General features: G+C 45.0%; 1 protein-coding gene and 1 pseudogene across 2 annotated transcripts in view; both read right to left on the bottom strand.

Moving 5' to 3' along the window:
- LOC148540665 (uncharacterized) overlaps positions 1-6,899 on the bottom strand; it is a 122,832-nt pseudogene extending 115,933 nt beyond the window's left edge.
- The window catches only part of EDN3 (endothelin 3), a 160,743-nt gene extending 143,017 nt beyond the window's left edge, over positions 1-17,726 (bottom strand). The window contains exons 1-3 of one of the 2 annotated variants that reach the window (XM_088442547.1): positions 17,495-17,726; positions 15,030-15,354; positions 14,428-14,815 (exon numbers count right to left, since the gene is read on the bottom strand). In XM_088442547.1, coding sequence (XP_088298673.1) covers positions 14,734-14,815; positions 15,030-15,354; positions 17,495-17,546 — 459 coding nt within the window. In that variant the 5' untranslated portion in view covers positions 17,547-17,726 and the 3' untranslated portion in view covers positions 14,428-14,733. Of the gene's footprint in view, positions 1-14,427; positions 14,816-15,029; positions 15,355-17,494 lie in introns of those variants that run through there. The other variant, XM_088442542.1, reaches the window with a different exon arrangement.
- Between the last annotated feature and the right edge of the window lie 1,076 nt (positions 17,727-18,802).

Genomic DNA, 18,802 nt, shown 5'->3' with positions numbered 1-18,802 from the left:
ACAGTAGATTCCGGGTGGTGTATGTTCTTTAATCCCAATTTTGCTCATGCAATACATAAAAAAGTGCTCCCAGCTCAACATAAATATGTTACACATTCAATAAGCAAAGACTTCTAAGGTAATATATCTCAATAAGCCCCTCTTCTGACCGACACTCCCCGGTGTGTTGCTGGTGATGCAATGCACTGATATAGCTTATTAGAACTTACTTGATGCCTCTGTAATAGAAAATGTTCAGTGCTGCCATCACAGGTATCTACAGGTGGTAGGAGCAGTGGTGTCAGTGGCAGATCCAACCACTTTACATCAAAAGAATGCAGGGAATATCATAGTTCAGGCTCCTGTGGGCTCTGCCTTGACTGATGGATGTGTGATGGGGGCGTACCTGGACACCGTAAGTGGGTGCCAAAGAGCACCAGTCCACTCTCAGTGACAGCGGCCACCCTCCCTGCAAAACTAGGACATTTAGGCATCCTAAACACTAACTTCAGGACGCTGAGACAAAGATCACAATTCCATTAGGATACTGAAAAAACTAGGAAGCAACCTTAAGTTTATATAATTTTATACTCCCCGAATCTTTAGGGAAATCTTGAAACAATGACATTGATCTAATATTCCTGATCAAGTATTAGGGAGTCGCTTGAGATTCATGTGAGACTGGTAAGGTTTTGTCTTTTTCCCCTTGAAATTATTAAGTCATCACCATTGTTTTCAGATTATTTCTTATCTGGAATGTTGCTCTCTGGGGCAATTTTACAAAAGTAGCACTTTCTCTAAAGCTACCCTTTTTGGTGACAAAGGGCAAAACCCTAGCATTTCTTATTTCAATTAATCTTCATAAATGCATTACTGCTTTTCACACAACAACAAAAAAAATGTTCCAGGAACTAATAAAGCCATCATAATGAATTCATTATCATTGAGCAGGAAAGGAATAATAATAATTTTTTAATCATCTAGTGCTACCACCCTGCCTCCAGTGAAATAACAGAATATGATTCAGTGAGTAAAGAAAAAAAAAAGAAAAAATCAATCACAAGAGAGAGACTACATACATGGCCATACCCAAGTGTAATTCCTCCCACACCACAGCCTGTCTTCGACCTTGGACATGACCTAGAAAATCTCTCTTGTAAGGTTATGCAGCTGTATAGCAGAGGTTGGCATCATATTAAATACAAAATAAAATTATATTAAGAAACACACACACACACACACACACACACACACACACACACACACACTTAAGAGCAGCAAATATACATTTCCATGGCCAAGGACTAGAATGATATATAATACTAGTGGTTTAACCGCCACATGCCTTACAGTCAATGGATGCAAGTGCATTCTGAAACACGCTTGTTCCAACAGATGCCGGTAAGCGGTAATTGAGGTGAGGACTCCTGGCGAATCAAAGCTGCTTACTGTTGAATGCAAATCTCAGTTTCCTGCTCACAAACCCCATCACTTTCACTTGTTTCCCACAAGTGAAAGTGATTTAGAGGCTCTGAATCAGGGCGACCCTATTTTTTTTTGGACCGCCCTCCAGGCCGCTCGCACAGCTGTGGGTGACCACCCACAGAGTATGCGTGTGGCCTGGCGATGGTCGCGACCATCGGGCTTGCGAAGAGACCCTGTGGTAGGGTCTCAGGTCTCACAAGCCCAAGTGGACTTCCTGCTCTAATAGAGCAGGAAGTCCACTACTGACATCACTAGTGATGTCCGTAGGGCTGCCCGAGAACGCCTGTTTGTGCAGCCACCCCCCCTCCCCGCCTACAAAATGGGGCAAGCTGTCAATCAACATCGACAGCCGCCCCGTCTTGAAGCGAGCCCCGGAGCGAGTGATTTCTCCCTCGCTCAGGGGCTCATGTGCGCAATGGCCCATCGACCTGCTTGCAAGCGCTATGCACTCGCGAGCGGGTCTGAATCAGGCCCTGAGTGAAACTAACGCGATTAGTGGAATTTGTGTGTGGAAAGGTAAGATTTTTTGCAAAAATTTCTCCTTATAGAACTAAATTGAATTGACCCATTATTTTAAAATTAGAGGTGATAGCAGGGAGTTAGGCGTATAGGTGTATTGTGAATCTAAAATTGTATATAATAATATAATATAAGCTACCAAATATACTTCTAAAAATATTACTGCACTGTATCAGCTAGGGATGAAGTCAAACGTTACATGTTCAATTCTACTCCATTGACACTTATTTCTTAATAGACAAGCATCATGCATATATTTCCTTTTTCTGCAACCCTAGGACCATCAGCATTACCAGCACAAATACTAATTCTCCCAACTTTCATGTCTACTCAGTCGCTTTTAAAACAAGATAAATGAATTAACCCAAAGACACCAATCATGCCACAGCACCAGTCCTATTAGAGAAAGCAGACACTTCTGGTCCTTTGAACTGCAATGCATTCAGCTTCCAAAGAATGGATGTCAGAATAGTGGTCAACAGATCACTATGGAGGAGTGCTGCATGTGCAGAAAACCTTAGATGGATGAAAAATGCGTAACAAATCTAGAACAAACACCAACAATAAAACACTATCGGCACTATCCTATAAAAGTGGAGGAATGTAAGTGTTTAAAAAAATAAATAAATGTCTTTGATATCTCAGCTATACATTTTTTACTCTATTTATAGTCTATTAAAAGTGTGTGCATAGGATGCAAATTTTTATTTTTTTTTTGCAATAAAAAAACTAACAACATTTTAACGCTTTAAGAAAATAATCTGTTTTTAGGTTTTGTTTTTTGTTGTTTTATTTGTAGCCCTCTACATACAGAATGATACTGCAGTATTTGTGAAGATGGCAACACAGTTGCCGGAGAGAGAACCAAATAGTTTACTGTGACTCAAACATGTATGTATAATGTTCTTAAATATTGTGTGGGAGGGGAATTAAAAGAAAAACAAAAAGCAAAAAAAGACTCTCCAAGGATCGAGATTAAAATTTGTGACTTTCGCTATGCGAACAAAGGGCCTGATTCAGACCCACTCGCAAGCGGCTGTCCGCTCGCAAGTGGGTCGATGGTGTGCACTGCGCATGCGCACGGCGGCGGGAGCTCCGTCGTGTGCATGCACCAGACGCGACGAGCGAAGGACTTTCCTTCGCTCGTTGTGTCTGATCAAAGGGGGCGTGCTGTCGATGTTGATTGACAGCACGCCCCCTTTGGTGGGCGTGCCTCCCAGTTGGGGGCGTTCCCAAGGGAACGCCTACCGTCAGAAGCCGGCCCACTGACATCACTAGTGATGTCAGTGGGAGTGATTTTGGCTCTGATAGAGCCAAAATCACTCCGGGCCTTGCGGTTGAGAAACTCAACCGCAGGCCCCGGCTCGCAGTGGCGATGGTCAAGACCATCGCGGCCATCAACCTGCACGCTCGTATAGGCTGTGGGTGGTGACCCACAGCTATACGAGCGTCCAGGAGGACGCTCCATAATTATGGAGGACGCCCCTCATTCAGAGCGTGCGCTCTGCTCAGAGCGTCCGGCTCTGAATGAGGGCCAAAGTCCACAAAATTTGTACACCTTTTTTACCCCGATAAAAGCATAAAACACACAAAAACAGTATTTAGCATTATGAATTAAGGTAATTTTTTTTAGTTTAAGAAGCTATTGCTATTTTAGCAGGTCACTTCATACAGGAAGCATCACTAGACAAACAAGCTTGTTAACTCAAAGGTTGCCATGGGAAAATGATGACTACATTGTTTTCTCTTATACCCCTTTTCCACTAAAATCCCGGGTCTGACCTGGGATTTGGAACAGTGGGCCCGATTCAGACATCGGTTTTGCAATCTTCGGATGCATACGCATCGCAGTGCGCGAAATAGTCCAAGCGATGGGGAAGCGTTCGCTCGCTGCGCATAGACAGCTCGCTAGAATGAGTGACAGGACAAGCCGTTTGTGGGTGGTAACAGGGGATGGTCGATGGAAACGGGAGAGTGGTGGTGCGAACGCAGGCGTGCCTGAGCATCTTAACACCGTTTCAGAGGCGTGCATAATTAAGACACAGCGTCATAGTACACGTTACTTGGTTGTTTTACACACTGAAGCACTCTCATCTCTTGCGGCAGAGTATGGTCAACCACAAGTGCTGCGATCGCATCTGATACTACTCGATGTTACCGATGGTTGCATACACTTCCTGGAGATGACGTGCATAAGTGGGCGTCTTAAGACAGGCTGATGGGTGCCTGCATACACACCGTGATCGCACGCCAAGACATAGTTTGCCTTTGCTGGATGTGCATACATTGAGTGCGTGCGAATGCATCTAGCAAGCGGGTCTGAATCGAGCCCAGGGTCCCAAGCCGGGTCAGACCCAGGATTTACCCCATTTCCACTGTGCTGCCGACCCGGGAATAGCCCGGGTCAGTGCTGTCCACGCTGCACATGTGTGCAGTGCCAGCGCTTGGAGATGATGTCATTACCAAGCGCCGGAAACTCCAGCTAGCCCCTGAAAGCCAGACCGGAGCAGATGGGCTATCAGGGGTGGGGGTACTCAGCTGTCACGGGGGAGACGGGCAGGGAGAGATTACAACCTCCCCGTATAATGGGGATGGGTTAAAAACCGGAACGTTCTGGACCATACGGGGAAGCTGTAATCTCTCCCTCCTCAGTGACAGCTGTCACACACAGACAGTTTCTAAATACCACCCAATCACCATGGTGGAAACAGGTCTTGGGTCGGAAGACCCAGGTAATCCATTTCCACTGAGCTTGACCAGGGTTTTACCAGCTAAAAACCCTGCTCGATACCCAGGAAGAAATCCCGGGTCAATCGTCCTTGGATTTTTTCCTAGGAGCCTTTTCCACTGAGCCACTACCCGGGTTGACATGGCAATAACCCAGGTATTTGGGCTAGTGGAAAAGGGGTATAAGTCTCTTCCAATCAGTGTATAATACTACTACCATGCCCGACTGGCCAGCAGCATTGGTTGTGGTATAGAGACCTGTATCTATATCCCACACTATTTCTCCAGCATGGGTTATCCTTAATGAAGTGAAAGGAGGCCTATAGTTATCAAAAAATCTACCTTTTTAAAAATATAAAATTAGATTTTTCAGTTTATTTTATTTACAAGTAATAGTATCTTGATAATAGTTTTAATGACATGTGCAGATAGATGTACAGTATAGGTCTATTGAGAGATGGGTAAACAGTATGGGTATTGAGAGAGTTTTACTCTGTCTGAAGGTTCCCTTAGCGCTGCTCTCCCCGCAAGAGTAGCACAAAAACCTAAGGGGCCTCTCCTCAGTGCTGACTGTTACTTTGTAGATTTCTGCTTCTTATCTGCAAACTGTTCTGTGGTCTAGTCAAACAGGAACAGGGCACCATAGAGAATGTATTAAGATGCAATTCTAATCACCTACATCATTAAATAGTCTGATTGAGCAGCCAGTCTCAAGGATACAATAGCAGGTCTAATCACACCAATATAATTATTGTTTCATTATAAATCAGGGTTTCAGATTATAAAAGGTTTCTAATTTTTTGGTTGGTTGCCCACTGACATATGACATTTTACATATGGGGCATCATCGGAGGAGACGGAGCATATGGGAGTAAACAGAGAAGGCACAAACACAAGTAAGTATTTGTAATACATCAATAGTACCCATCGCCATTTCGGAGTTTAAAAAACATCAACACACACATTAGTAAACTAATGATTTTTACTGTCACTGGGCAATGGCCATGTGCCACAAATCAAATGTAAGATTTTTTTATTTTGAAACACAGGGTGTACAGTACTATTGTGTTTCTATAACAAATTCACAGTTACTGTAGATCTTACTTTAGGATAGCTCTTGCTCCAGGCTATATTCAAAACTTAGTTACTTGGGGGACCATTTACCACAATCTGCATTTAAAATGCGGTTGTGGTGAAATATTTTCACCTAAATTTACATTGCGAATTTAGGAAATATAACATGAATTTAATAAAATTGGCATGCGGGGAGGGAATTTGCATGGACAGAGCTTTATCGCAAGCTCTGTCCCTGTAAATTCCCTCCCCGCACCTCTCAGGGTGTTTTTTGCAAAATATACTGAGACTGTGCCTGCGCCCTTGCACCGCTGCCCCTCCCCTCCTCAGCTTACACTTACCCCTGTTCAGGTGATCGGTGATCCGGTCAGCCTATCGCTGGGCACCTACTGTGTGACCCCATTTAGCTGATCTATGCAGTAAACTGGCTGGGGCTACGGGCCTGATTCAGACCTGCTCGCAAGCGCTGAGCGCTCGCAAGCGAGTCGATGTTTCCCAAGTGCGCATGCGCACGACAGAGGCGGCTCCGTCGTGCGCATGCGCGAGACCCGAATAACGACGGCCAAGCCGTCGTTATGGGTCTCGCACCAAAGGGGGCAGGCTGTCGATGGTGACTGACAACACGCCCCCTTTGGTGGGCGTGCCAGGGGCGTGGCTGCCCAGACGGAGGCGTTCCCATGGGAACGCCTACCGTCTGGGGCCGGCCCCACTGACATCACTAGTGATGTCAGTGGGAGTGCTTTTGGCTCTGATAGAGCCAAAAGCACTCCAGGGCTTGCGACAGCGGGACCCTACCGCAAGGGTCTCTTCGCAAGCCATCATTTTGGCCGCTCGCCATAGCTGTGGGTGGTCACCCACAGCTATGCGAGCGGCCAGGAGGCCGCTCCAAAAAGTAGGAGGGATGGCCCTGATTCAGAGCAAGCGCTCAGTCAGAGCGTCCAGCTCTGAATCTGGGCCTACATCTCAATTCACAGAACAGATCAGATGACTGGGTCACACAGTGGGGCTCACCGAACACCAATCACTGGCCCATGGTGCAGGTAAGTGTGATTAATTTGTTTTGTTTTCCTTGTGATCAGCTTGTGCTCTACAGCGTTATTATCGTAAGACTCCATCTTGGTATTTTTTATTTTATTTTGTTACAATTTGAATATGTTTAAAGAATGCAATTTTAAGGACTTAGAGTATTTTTTTTATTTATTTTTTACAAAAACTGCTTCAAAAGCCCAGTGATACTAAAATAATGTGAAAAGGGTGTAGAAACAACAGTTTTACATTATTTTAGTAAAAAATAAATAAATTGATAAATAGACCCCTTAATGGCAGAAGCAGAGGTGAACGTAACCCAATTGATATGCATAACTTGCATGTTTTCACACTGTGCATGCTCCAGAAGTCAGCCTACGCAAATTTTAGTAATGCTGCTGTAAGCATTTCAGTCTCATCTCCACCTGGAAGAAGATTAGGAGGAGGACGACCCAGGAGGAGCATGGCCGGCGACCATGGAGAGTCAGGTGAGTGGGGACCATTGCTGGGCGGCGGCGAAGCATTGAGTGCGGTAAGAAGCCCATAGGCTTCTATAGGGTAACGCCAGGTTTTTCTGGCGTTACCCTCTGCACCAATAATAAGGGTGGCCGGGGCTTAGTACATATGTAAATGCGGTAAAAACTCAGAAAACAGGATTTTTACCTCATTTTTCCTTTAGTACATCCCACCCATAGTCTTTTTAAATATAGAGCATAAACACAATGAGAAGTGCCGGGTTGCTTCATTCACCTGTCTAATCAAGTGCCATGACAGAGTCAGGCAGGGTGAGCAAGTACAAATAATCCATATTTCTCAATATTAGCAAATGCAGACTCGATATCTTGAGCAAAAAGGGTCATGGCATCCACACCTACCTTTTCCATGATGTTTTTCATCATGCTGGGGGCTTGAAAAGAGCTACGGCAGCCCCCCATACACTCCAGGCACAGTGTGGATGACGTGCATATGTGCGCATCATCCATTCACTCGCCATCTGCAGGACATTGCGGCCCGTGGGTGGAACAGCGTGACAGTGCCTTAAAAGTGGGACATTCCCAATGAAGGGCCGTATTCAATTAGAGGCGAAAAGTGCCGTTTGGCGAAAAGTTTCCCTGGATTCGGACTCTCCGTCTGTTTTCAAAGTATCTCCATATTCAATTCCAGGACGATTTCACCTAAGCAGATACTCAATGCAATGTAATAGGTGGAAAAGTATCTCCTATGAATAGCAGGAGAAAAAAAATTGCTAAATCTTTATTTTGTGGTGCAAACGAGGGAAAACGACTCTGAACCCTTGGGACAGCCCCCCCCCCCAAAGGACAAATCAACCTGAAATTTAAAAAAAATTACCTCAGAACACCCCAGAAAAAGTACTTTCGTTTTGGGGGCAAAAAAGTAAAAAGTGGGGGGACAACTATAAAAACTAGTGAAATAGACTTCTTGGGCTGCTGTAAGGAGGGGCCAAGTGTTTTTGGGATTGCAGGTGCATGTATGAGGGTGGTTTTTCAATTTTTTTTTTTTTTTTAAAGTTCACTTTAGAGACATAAAAATATGCTAGCACCCATTTTCAAGGACCCCAAATTTGACTGGACTACTTTTTTTCACCAAAAAATACTGCTTTATGCCATTCTTCACCACTTTTGCAAAGACGCTAATAAGAAGCAATTTAAACTACTTAAGTACCCCAAACACTTTTATTAGGGCTATTAGTACACATCTACATTGATTCCCTATGTTAGTGCATCTTTTTTTGGGGTATAGACTGATTTCCCCACTTCTAACAGTAGTTTCCGCCTGTTCCGCATTTGCCGCTTTCCGGTTTCGCCTGTTTTGGAATTGAATAGGGCGAAAGGGGGGACGCGCACGATAAGTTTTCGCCTCTGAAACAGGCGGACAGTCAAAACTTTTCTGACACTTCGCCTCTAATTGAATACGGGCCAAAGTCGGGAAAGTTGGGAGGTAAGCATAAGGAATGTTGGCAGATAACACCGTTACATGCTGTGAACCAATCTAAAATGGACATGTATTACAACTAGGGGTGAGCGGGTTCGGATTTCTGAAATCCGAACCCCCCCGAGCCCCCCCGATCAGAGTCCGATCCGAGTCAGGCTCGACTTTTCCCGCCTGACTCGGATCTGAAATCGAGGCAAAACGTAATCATCCCGCCTTCCGAGTCTCGCGGGTTTTGGATCCTATATAAGGTACCCGCGTCGGCGCCATTTTCTCACTCGGCTGTGGACAGTGAAGAGGGAGGGTGGGAGTTAGGGCTGTGTAGTGTAGTGTAGTGTAGTGCTGCTGTTGTCCACTACTTCAAAGTCCATAGGGGCTGGCTGTGTTGTGCTGTGCTGCTGTTGTTAATAGGGGCTGTGTCCACTACTTCAAAGTCCATAGGGGCTGGCTGGACTGTGTTGTGCAGTCAGTTCTCCATAGGGGCTGTGTCCACTCCAAAGTCCTGTGCAGTGTCCCAGTCCTAAAGGAGTGCTGTAGTGTTGTCCAGGGGGTGCTCTGTCCATCAGGGGTGCTCCCCCCAAGTGCTAAAAAAATAATATATTTTCTGTGTTTGTGAATTGTGTGCGCAGTAGCCGCACGTGCATCAACAAAGTAGTGCCAAGCGTGCGCCTGTGTCATAAGTAAAGGGCCGGCTGGCTTGACCGTTAAAGGGTGCTGTAACCCCCGAAAGTACACTCCAGTCCAAACCAAAAAAAAATTATTTTCTGTGTTTGTGAATTGTGTGCGCAGTAGCCGCACGTGCATCAACAAAGTAGTGCCAAGCGTGCGCCTGTGTCATAAGTAAAGGGCCGGCTGGCTTGACCGTTAAGGGGTGCTGTAACCCCCGAAAGTACACTCCAGTCCAAACCAAAAAAAAAATTATTTTCTGTGTTTGTGAATTGTGTGCGCAGTAGCCGCACGTGCATCAACAAAGTAGTGCCAAGCGTGCGCCTGTGTCATAAGTAAAGGGCCGGCTGGCTTGACCGTTAAAGGGTGCTGTAACCCACAAAGTACACTCCAGTCCAAACCCAAAAAAAAATTATTTTCTGGGTTTAGCCGCACGTATATATCAAATCGATATAACATAAATGGAGGACCAAACTTTCTCCGATAAAAATAAAATAGAGAAAGATCAAGAACCACTTCCTCCTAGTGCTGAAGCTGCTGCCACTAGTCATGACATAGACGATAACATGCCATCAACGTCGTCTGCCAAGGCCGATGCCCAATGTCATAGTAGAGGGCACATACAATCCCAAATGGCAAAGTTCAGGAAAATGACCTTGAAAAAGACATTTAAATCAGCTGAAGAGAAACGTAAACTTGCCAATATGCCATTTACGACACGGAGTGGCAAGGAACGGCTAAGGTCGATCCCTAGTATGTTCATGACTAGTGGTTCAGCTTCACATGACGATGGAAGCCCTCCTCCCACTAAAAAAATCAAAAGAGTTAAGCTGGCAAAAGCACAGCGAAGAACTGTGCTTTCTAAGAAGATATCACAAATCCCCAAGGAGAGTCCAAGTGTGGTGGTGGTTGCGATGCCTGACCTTCCCAGCACTGGACGGGAAGAGGTGGCTCTTTCCACCATTTGCACGCCCCCTGCAAGTGCTGAAAGGAGCACCCACAGTCCACTTGCTGATATGCAAATTGAAGATGTCACTGTTGAAGTACAACAGGATGAGGATACTGGTGTAGCTGGCGCTGAGGAGGAAGTTGGCGAGGAGGATTCTGATGGTGATGTGGTTTGTTTAAATCAGGCTCCGGGGGAGACAGTTGTTGTCCGTGGGATGAAAAAGCCCATCACGGTCATGCCTGGGCAGAAGACCAAACATTCCACCTCTTTGGTCTGGCAATATTTCTATCCAAATCCGGACAACAACTGTCCTGCCATATGTACCATATGTAAAGGTGAAATAAGTAGGGGTAGGGACGTCAACCACCTAGGAACATCCTCCCTTATACGGCACCTGCAGCGCGTTCATAAAAAGTTACTGTCAAGTTCAGAAACTTTGGCTAAGACCGTAAGCAGTCCAGGGACACCTAAATCCCGTTGTCCTGTTGTATCCAAGCGCCTGCAAACCACACCGTCAACTCCCTCCTCGTCAATTTCCTCCTTAGTTAGGATCGGAAGTAGTCCTGCAGGCCATGTCACTGGCATGACTGACTCTCCTATCCGGGATTCCTCCGGAGGATCCTGCATTGCTACGCCTACTGCTGCCGCTGCTGCTGTTGCTGGGAGTCGTTCATCATCCCAGAGAGGAAGTAGGAACACCACTACTTTTACTAAACAATTGACCCTCCAACAGTCCTTAGCGAGGAGGATGAAGTACGACAGCAGTCATCCTGAAGCAAAACGTATAACTGAGGCCTTGACTGCTATGTTGGTGTTAGACGTGCGTCCGGTATCCGCCATTAGTGCAGTGGGATTTAGACAATTGATGGAGGTAGTGTGTCCCCGGTTCCAAATCCCGTCTAGATTCCACTTCACTAGGCAGGCGATACCGAGACTGTACAGAAACGTCAGAAAAAGTGTCCTCAGTGTCCTGAAAAATGCCGTTGTACACAATGTCCACTTAACCACGGACATGTGGACAAGTGGAACAGGGCAGACTAAGGACTATATGACTGTGACAGCCCACTGGGTAGATGTATCACCTTACGCAGCAACAGCAGCAGCGTCACCAGTAGCAGCATCTCAGAAATGCCAGCTCGTTACAAGGCAGGCTACGCTGTGTATCACCGGTTTCAATAAGAGTCACACCGCCGACAACCTCTTAGAGAAACTGAGGGAAATCATCGCCCAGTGGCTTACCCCACTTAGACTCTCCTGGGGATTTGTGATATCTGACAACGCCACCAATATTGTGCGGGCATTACATCTGGGCAAATTCCAGCACGTCCCATGTTTTGCTCACACAATAAACTTGGTGGTGCAGAATTTTCTGAAAAGCGACAGGGGCGTGCAGGAGACGCTTTGGGTGGCCCGAAAAATTTCTGGCCACTTTCGCCATTCAGCGACTGCGTGCCGAAGACTGGAGCGCCAGCAAACACTCTTGAACCTGCCCCGCCATCACCTGAAGCAAGAGGTTGTGACGCGGTGGAACTCAACCCTCTATATGCTTCAGAGGATGGAGGAGCAGCAAAAGGCCATACAAGCCTATACATCCACCTATGACATAGGCAAAGGAGGGGGTATGCACCTGACTCAAGCGCAGTGGAGAATGATTTCCGTGTTGTGCAAGGTTCTCCAGCCCTTCGAACTTGCCACACGTGAAGTCAGTTCAGACACTGCCAGCTTGAGTCAGGTCATTCCCCTCATCAGGCTTTTGCAGAAGCAGCTGGAGAAAGTGAAGGAGGAGCTAAGACGGAGCGATTCCGCTCGGCATGTGGGACTTGTGGATGAAGCCCTTCATTCGCTTTGCCAGGATTCCAGGGTGGTCAATCTGTTGAAATCAGACCACTACGTTTTGGCCACCGTGCTCGATCCTAGGTTTAAAGCCTATGTGGTGTCTCTCTTTCCGGCCGACACAAGCCTGCAGAGGTGCAAAGACCTGCTGGTGAACACACTGTCAGCTGAAGCGGAACGTGACACGTCAACGGCTCCTTCTTCATTTTCTCCTGCAACTGGGGCTGCCAGGAAAAAACTTAGGTATCCTAAGCAACCCGCTGGCGGTGATGCAGGGCAGGCAGGACCAAGTTTGGACATCTGGTCCGGACTGAAGGACCTGGCAACAATTTCTGACATGTCTACTGTCACTGCATATGATACTGTCACCATTGACAGAATGGTGGAGGATTACATCGGTGACAGCATCCAAGTAGGCATGGCAGACAGTCCATACCTGTACTGGCAGGAAAAAGAGGCAATTTGGAGGCCCCTGTACAAACTGGCTCTATTTTACCTGAGTTGCCCCCCCTCCAGTGTGTACTCCGAAAGAGTGTTTAGTGCAGCCGGGAACCTTGTCAGCGAAAGGCGTAGGAGGTTGCTTCCACAGAATGTGGAGAAGATGATGTTCATCAAAATGAATTATCAGCTCTTCCAGGGAGACCAGCCTCCAGAAGGTACAGAGGGACCTGTGGTGGTGGATTCAAGTGGGGACGAGTTAATACTTTGTGAGGATGAGGATGTACACACTGAAGAGGGTGAGGAATCGGTGGATGAGGAGGATGAGGATGACATCTTGCCTCCATAGAGCCAGTTTGTGCAGGGACACATTAATTGCCAGCTTGTTTTGTGGGGGCCCAAACGAACCAATCATTTCAGCCACAGTTGTGTGGCAGACCCTGGCGCTGAAATGATTGGTTTGTTAAAGTGTGCATGTCCTGTTTATACAACATAAGGGTGGGTGGGAGGGCCCAAGGACAATTCCATCTTGCACCTCTTTTTTTTCTTTGCATTATGTACAGTTTGGGGCCTAGTTTTTCAAACTGCCATCCTGTCTGCCACTGCAGTTTCACGCCTAGATGGGTCACGTGTTTGTGCCGCCCACTCGTGTCGCTTAGCATAGTCATCCAGCTACCTCGGTGCAACGTTTTGGACATAAAAACACTATTGTGAGGTGTGAGGTGTTCAGAATAGACTGGAAATGAGTGGAAATTAAGGTTATTGAGGTTAATAATAGCATAGGAGCAGAAAAACCTACAAATTCTGTGATTTTAGCTGTTTTTATGCTTTTTTTAAAAAAAATACAGATCCAAAACACAAAACCCAGAACCCAAAACACGGAAGGGTGGTTTTGGCAAAACCAATCCAGATCCAAAACACGAAGAAAGATCCAGATCCAAAACCAAAACACGAAAAGTGGCCGGTGCACACCCCTAATTACAACAAAATAATATTTATACATTAGCAAAAGAAGCCTGAATAAATCAACCGACCTCACCATTTGCCTTTATATTCTATGCATTAAGAAAACAAAACCAAAAAAGTATGTTTCAATTATTCCATTCCCACTACCCCCCCCCCCCCCCCCCCCATCAAGGAAGCAGGGTAAAAACTAAACTCGTATCTGCTAGATATTTAACAACATCTGATTGTACTTTAGCTCAGCAGTAGGGGAACAGGAGAAAGAATAATGCAGTAGGTAAACGGGAGCCTCATATTTTGCTCAGTCACTCAAACTGCTTATTGCATTCCTGGTCATGGACAATCAATGCTTCAAGTTGTGGAATCAAAAATTACTTATCAACCTTGAACGCCTCCACCAATAGACAATAGCATGCAACCAAGACTATCAACGACATAAAAAAAAAAAAAGAAAAAACAATCTTCCCAATGGGCTTGAGCATTTACAGTATAAACCAACATCTCTAAATATACCACAGGCATTATAAAGGCAGCATATTGTTTACATTACCAGTTTTGAAAATAAAGCCAAATTCAATCCACAGATCTCAAAGCCGTGTTGTCGGGTTACAGACCTTTACTAGTGCTTTCACACAGCCCCAACAGCATTAATAATAATTAATACTGTCATTTATACAGCCCTTTTCTGCCAATAGGACTCAAAGTGCTTAACATGTGCATTGTAAAAAAAAAAAAAAATTTGAGGTCATGCAATATCAAGTTAAACAAAAAGAACACCCATGGATAAAAGAGGAGACAAGTTACTGTATAATGTTGTTTTAATACAATTGGTAATCACAGGTCCAGTTCCATGGTCCAAGCAGCATTGCCAGAACCTAGAACAGTTATTCATGACCTGCTCACGGCAATCCTATCTTTGCAGATAACGGTAAAATATATGGGCCAAATATTACAGTGTGCTGCAAATTCTTATTGACAGAAAATGTACATTTTGACAGAAATGAAAGTAGTATCTACCTTTACAGAAAACAGAGGATAAAGCATTTTACGCAAGAAACTCACAGACCTACATATTAAATTGTTTTTAATGTCAGCATTTTGTTAAAATATGATGGTAGTATATGTTAGTCCACAAGGGGAACATGACTTTTGGAAAAATTGGAAGATGTACTCTGCAATATACGTATTGGCACATAAGCTCCGGCCCTAAGAGTAAAGAAGAGTATACAAGCTTTACAGCTATATCACAGCCAGCAACAACAATTACAGCTTTCAGTACAGAGGAGACTTCCATAACTGTACATCTCAGTATCATTACACAGCCCCTGTTATCAGAAGCCAGAGCGGGACTACACTTATACTAGACCTAATATTATCACTATATACTTTAAGATGAGACAAAACGTGTACCTTTACTTACTCAGGCGTATTGATCCATATGATGTCTAGGTGACAGTAGTACACGCACTCTTTGTCCTTGTACGTGTAACATGTACAACGTCTCTCCCTCCTATGCGCACCCCCAGAATCTGGCTCCAGGTGAAAGCTGGGACTAATCTGCTCATATCCAGGAATTGGGGTTCCCTGAGGTCCAGGAGAAGCTGACCCAGGGGGTAGAGACACCCCTGACTGTAGAAAGAGAGCGGCAGACTCCTCCTCTGCTCTGCCAGCTTTTCTTCCTCCTTCCTTAACTTGGATGCTCCCCTTACACCCTGGGAGCCGGGGCAAAAGAGCAAGAACAAACCCTAGAATTAAGAGAGGCAAGGTTTAATTTATTGGCAGCTGAGCCACAGTAACTGACAAACAATACAGTCACAATAAGGGTGAATATTGTGCCAGCAGCATTCAATGTGGGTATGCCTGGCAAGGCTTGGTGGATGTGTCTATCTATCAGTGGGAGCCATGCCCACAGCCCTGCCAGTACAACATAGGATACATTTCGAGTTATGCATATTAAATAGGCCCACTGCATGGGTTATGCTCAATTTATCAGAACCAGACATGTCACAACCCTGCCTGGCACTATATGGCATGAATGCAAACTGCTAAACAACAGACATTGCCAAAGGCATGACTACTGCTCCATGGAGAACATACAATCTTATATATGCCCAAATCGATGGTGCTCAACCATTTATTAGTTGGGACTCAAAGGGGTATATGTACTAAAAGATCAATTTTAAAAATCGATCAACATTGATGTTGTGTTTCTGGGGCTAAATTACACATTTATGAACACTTAAAAAAACAAATCAAAAATTGTCTGTTAGTAAATGTGTGATTTAGTCCCGGAAATACAATATCGATGTTAATCAATTTTAAAATCGATTAAAATTAATATACCCCAAAGTCTCAACTGCCCTGCTCTTGGGATCCCTAAAGGATGCACGTCCCAAAAGAAGAGTAATATAAACCCGACTTTCTGGGACAAAGCAACAGATTCTGGGACTCCATTTTGGAATATAACACACAAGTTGTTCACCTCTGATCTAAGTAACAATTAACTGACACATTTCCGTTTCATTCTCAGTAGTTATTAAATCAATGTAAAAACAAGGTATAAAATACAGGAGTACACAACAGATATGAAGCTAAGTTATATAAAACTGAAATCATTTAAAAAAAAAAAAAAAAAAAAGTTATTCACTTGGGGCTTTGTAAATTGAAGGTGAATTCACAAGAAAAACAAAAAAAGTTATTTGATTTGTGACAAGCAAAAAGTGTGTCTGCAAATTTCCCTGGTGAACTGATCCCTCATTTACTCACACCTCCAAGATATAATCCATCAGGACATGACAGAGACCCCAAACAGTGATAACAGATATTCCTGAGATAAGACCCCCTACCTTTCAAGACCTGCTATTCTCTATTCTCAGCAGTAGAGTTAAGTCCAACTACTTTCTAAATGATATAATATTCCATTACTTATGTAACATTAACCCACTTCTCAATTACTGACTTAATGAATCAGACTTACTACTACAGACTACTAATTTAGAATATACTCCATTACACTAACACATGCCCCACCCCCTTCATTTAACACCATCAGTATGTGAGAAGAAACAAGAAACCATTAAATGCATTTCAAATTCAAAAGCAGACACCATAATACTAATACACATTGTGTGTGTGTGTGTGTATATATATATATATATATATATATATATATATATAAATGAACATCCAATATAAACACATGTATACTAATATTCTCCCCCTCAGTTATTTTCTTCATACTTTCTAAGATATACAGATTACATGTCCCCAAGAAATGATGACCCATATTATGTACAGGGGCAGAACTATGGGAGACAATGGAGGCACCTGCTGTCGGGCACCAGCTCTAAAGGGGCACCTCCTCCATTGTCCACAACATATTCACCCCACTTAGGGCTGTAACTATGTACCCGGAGAGTACCATCACGGCCGCCCAATACATGCACCCCATCCCGGCACCTGAGAAGCCAACATACACTAGTGGAGAGCTCCATGTCAGACCATCAGCTGCCACCTTCAATCTATAGCCTGTCTGCATGCGAATTGCTACATTACAGTGTCAGCGGCTGTGAGGGGGGGCATCAAATTATAACTTGCCTCCAGTCGTCTGGGTGTATATATATATATATAAGCATTTAATAAATCCTGCTGCACATACCAGGATGAGACATATACAGGCCTGGATATGAGATGTGACACCTAACATAAAAGTATGCCTGTCCAAAAATGAATTAACACGTGCACTCGCCTAGCCGAGACATCACTACAGGCTGTCTTTGCGTGCTTGGACTTGCAGTTTTACCACAGCTACCTTTCTCCTATCTCTGCCGTGCTTGGGTGAGGGGTACATGGTGAAAGTACCCCTGAGTACAGGGTATTAATTACCTGTGTTAGACGTGACCAGAAGTCCCAATATGATGAGTATTCTCTGCTCCATGAACCCAGGTGTGCCGCATACACAGTGATCCCACAGCTCCTCTCCCTTATAGTCTCTGTCAGATAACACTGCTGAGCCGGCCCTGTCCTGGGATGACCATTCCTGCCTGGGTGCCTGTGGAGAGAGGTAACAGGACGTGCTCTCCGGAGTACTTGAGTGGTCAAAAGCTAAACGGAGATACTGTGCTGCCGCTTCATATGGGAGAAGCGCACAGAGAGCCGATATAAAGCTGGTGAGCAGGCGCCTCCCACAGGTCATCGGCATCATTGCCGGCCCTACTGACAATGCTAATCCTCACCTCTGCTCCACTGCTTAGGGCCAGACAAAGGAACGTTTTATAGGTCTATAAAACACATTTTAAGGCCCTTTATTTAAGTGTTTGTGGGGCCATATCAACCCATTGTACTCCAGCAAATAGAAATAATATTGTGTATGTATCAGATCTCTCATTTTAAATGTTAATCCAAACTCTTATGTAAATTGCACAAAAAAAAAGTTGTGGCACATATTCAGAAAGCCAGTCATCATATGAAGTCACATTGTGATTTCCCTACACGCATATGGGAATCGTTGCAGCTAGATCCCATTCAGCTACAGGACCCGGACGTCATCAGTTAGGGTTGGGTATGGGTTGCCGGCAGTTGGGATCCAGGCAGTCATAATCCCGACGCCGGGATCCTGACAGGGTTAACATACAGACAGTTGGTGGTCGGTATACTGACCCTCCTCGTTCTCTCTACCCTAAGCCTAACCCTCTCTTTTTGGTGCTTAACCCTAACCTTCCCCCTAGTACCTAAACCTAACCTCCCCCTCCCCGCACCCTAAACCTAACCCTCCCCCTCAGTGCCTAACCCTAAACCTAACCACTAACCTTAAACCTAATCCTCCTTTAACCCCCAATACTTACCTTCGGGATACCGGCGGTCGGCATCCTGGAGCCGGGATTCCGGCGCTGGTATATCGACCGTCGGCAACCTGCACGTCGGGATGCAGACTAAATCCCCATCAGCTACTATCCACATGGACATAGAGTGGGAATAGTAACCTGTGGCGAGCGAAGCGAGCCACCATGCCTAAAGCGTGGCGAGTAAGGGTACAATTTTCTACTATTGGTGGCAAGATACTACAGTTGAGACAAAATTACAGCACTGTCAGGGCATGGAACCGCACTTCCGCCCTCACCCCACGTCATGTCCGGGTCCTGTAGCTGAAGGGGAACTAGGATCAATCGTATGGGAACTAATTCCCCATTAAAC

This window comes from Taudactylus pleione, unplaced genomic scaffold, assembly GCF_031769625.1.
Source record: "Taudactylus pleione unplaced genomic scaffold, aTauple2 ptg000018l, whole genome shotgun sequence".
NCBI lineage: Eukaryota > Metazoa > Chordata > Amphibia > Anura > Myobatrachidae > Taudactylus > Taudactylus pleione.
Note: the sequence above shows the minus strand (reverse complement) of the source record. Positions and strands in the feature narration are given on the sequence as shown.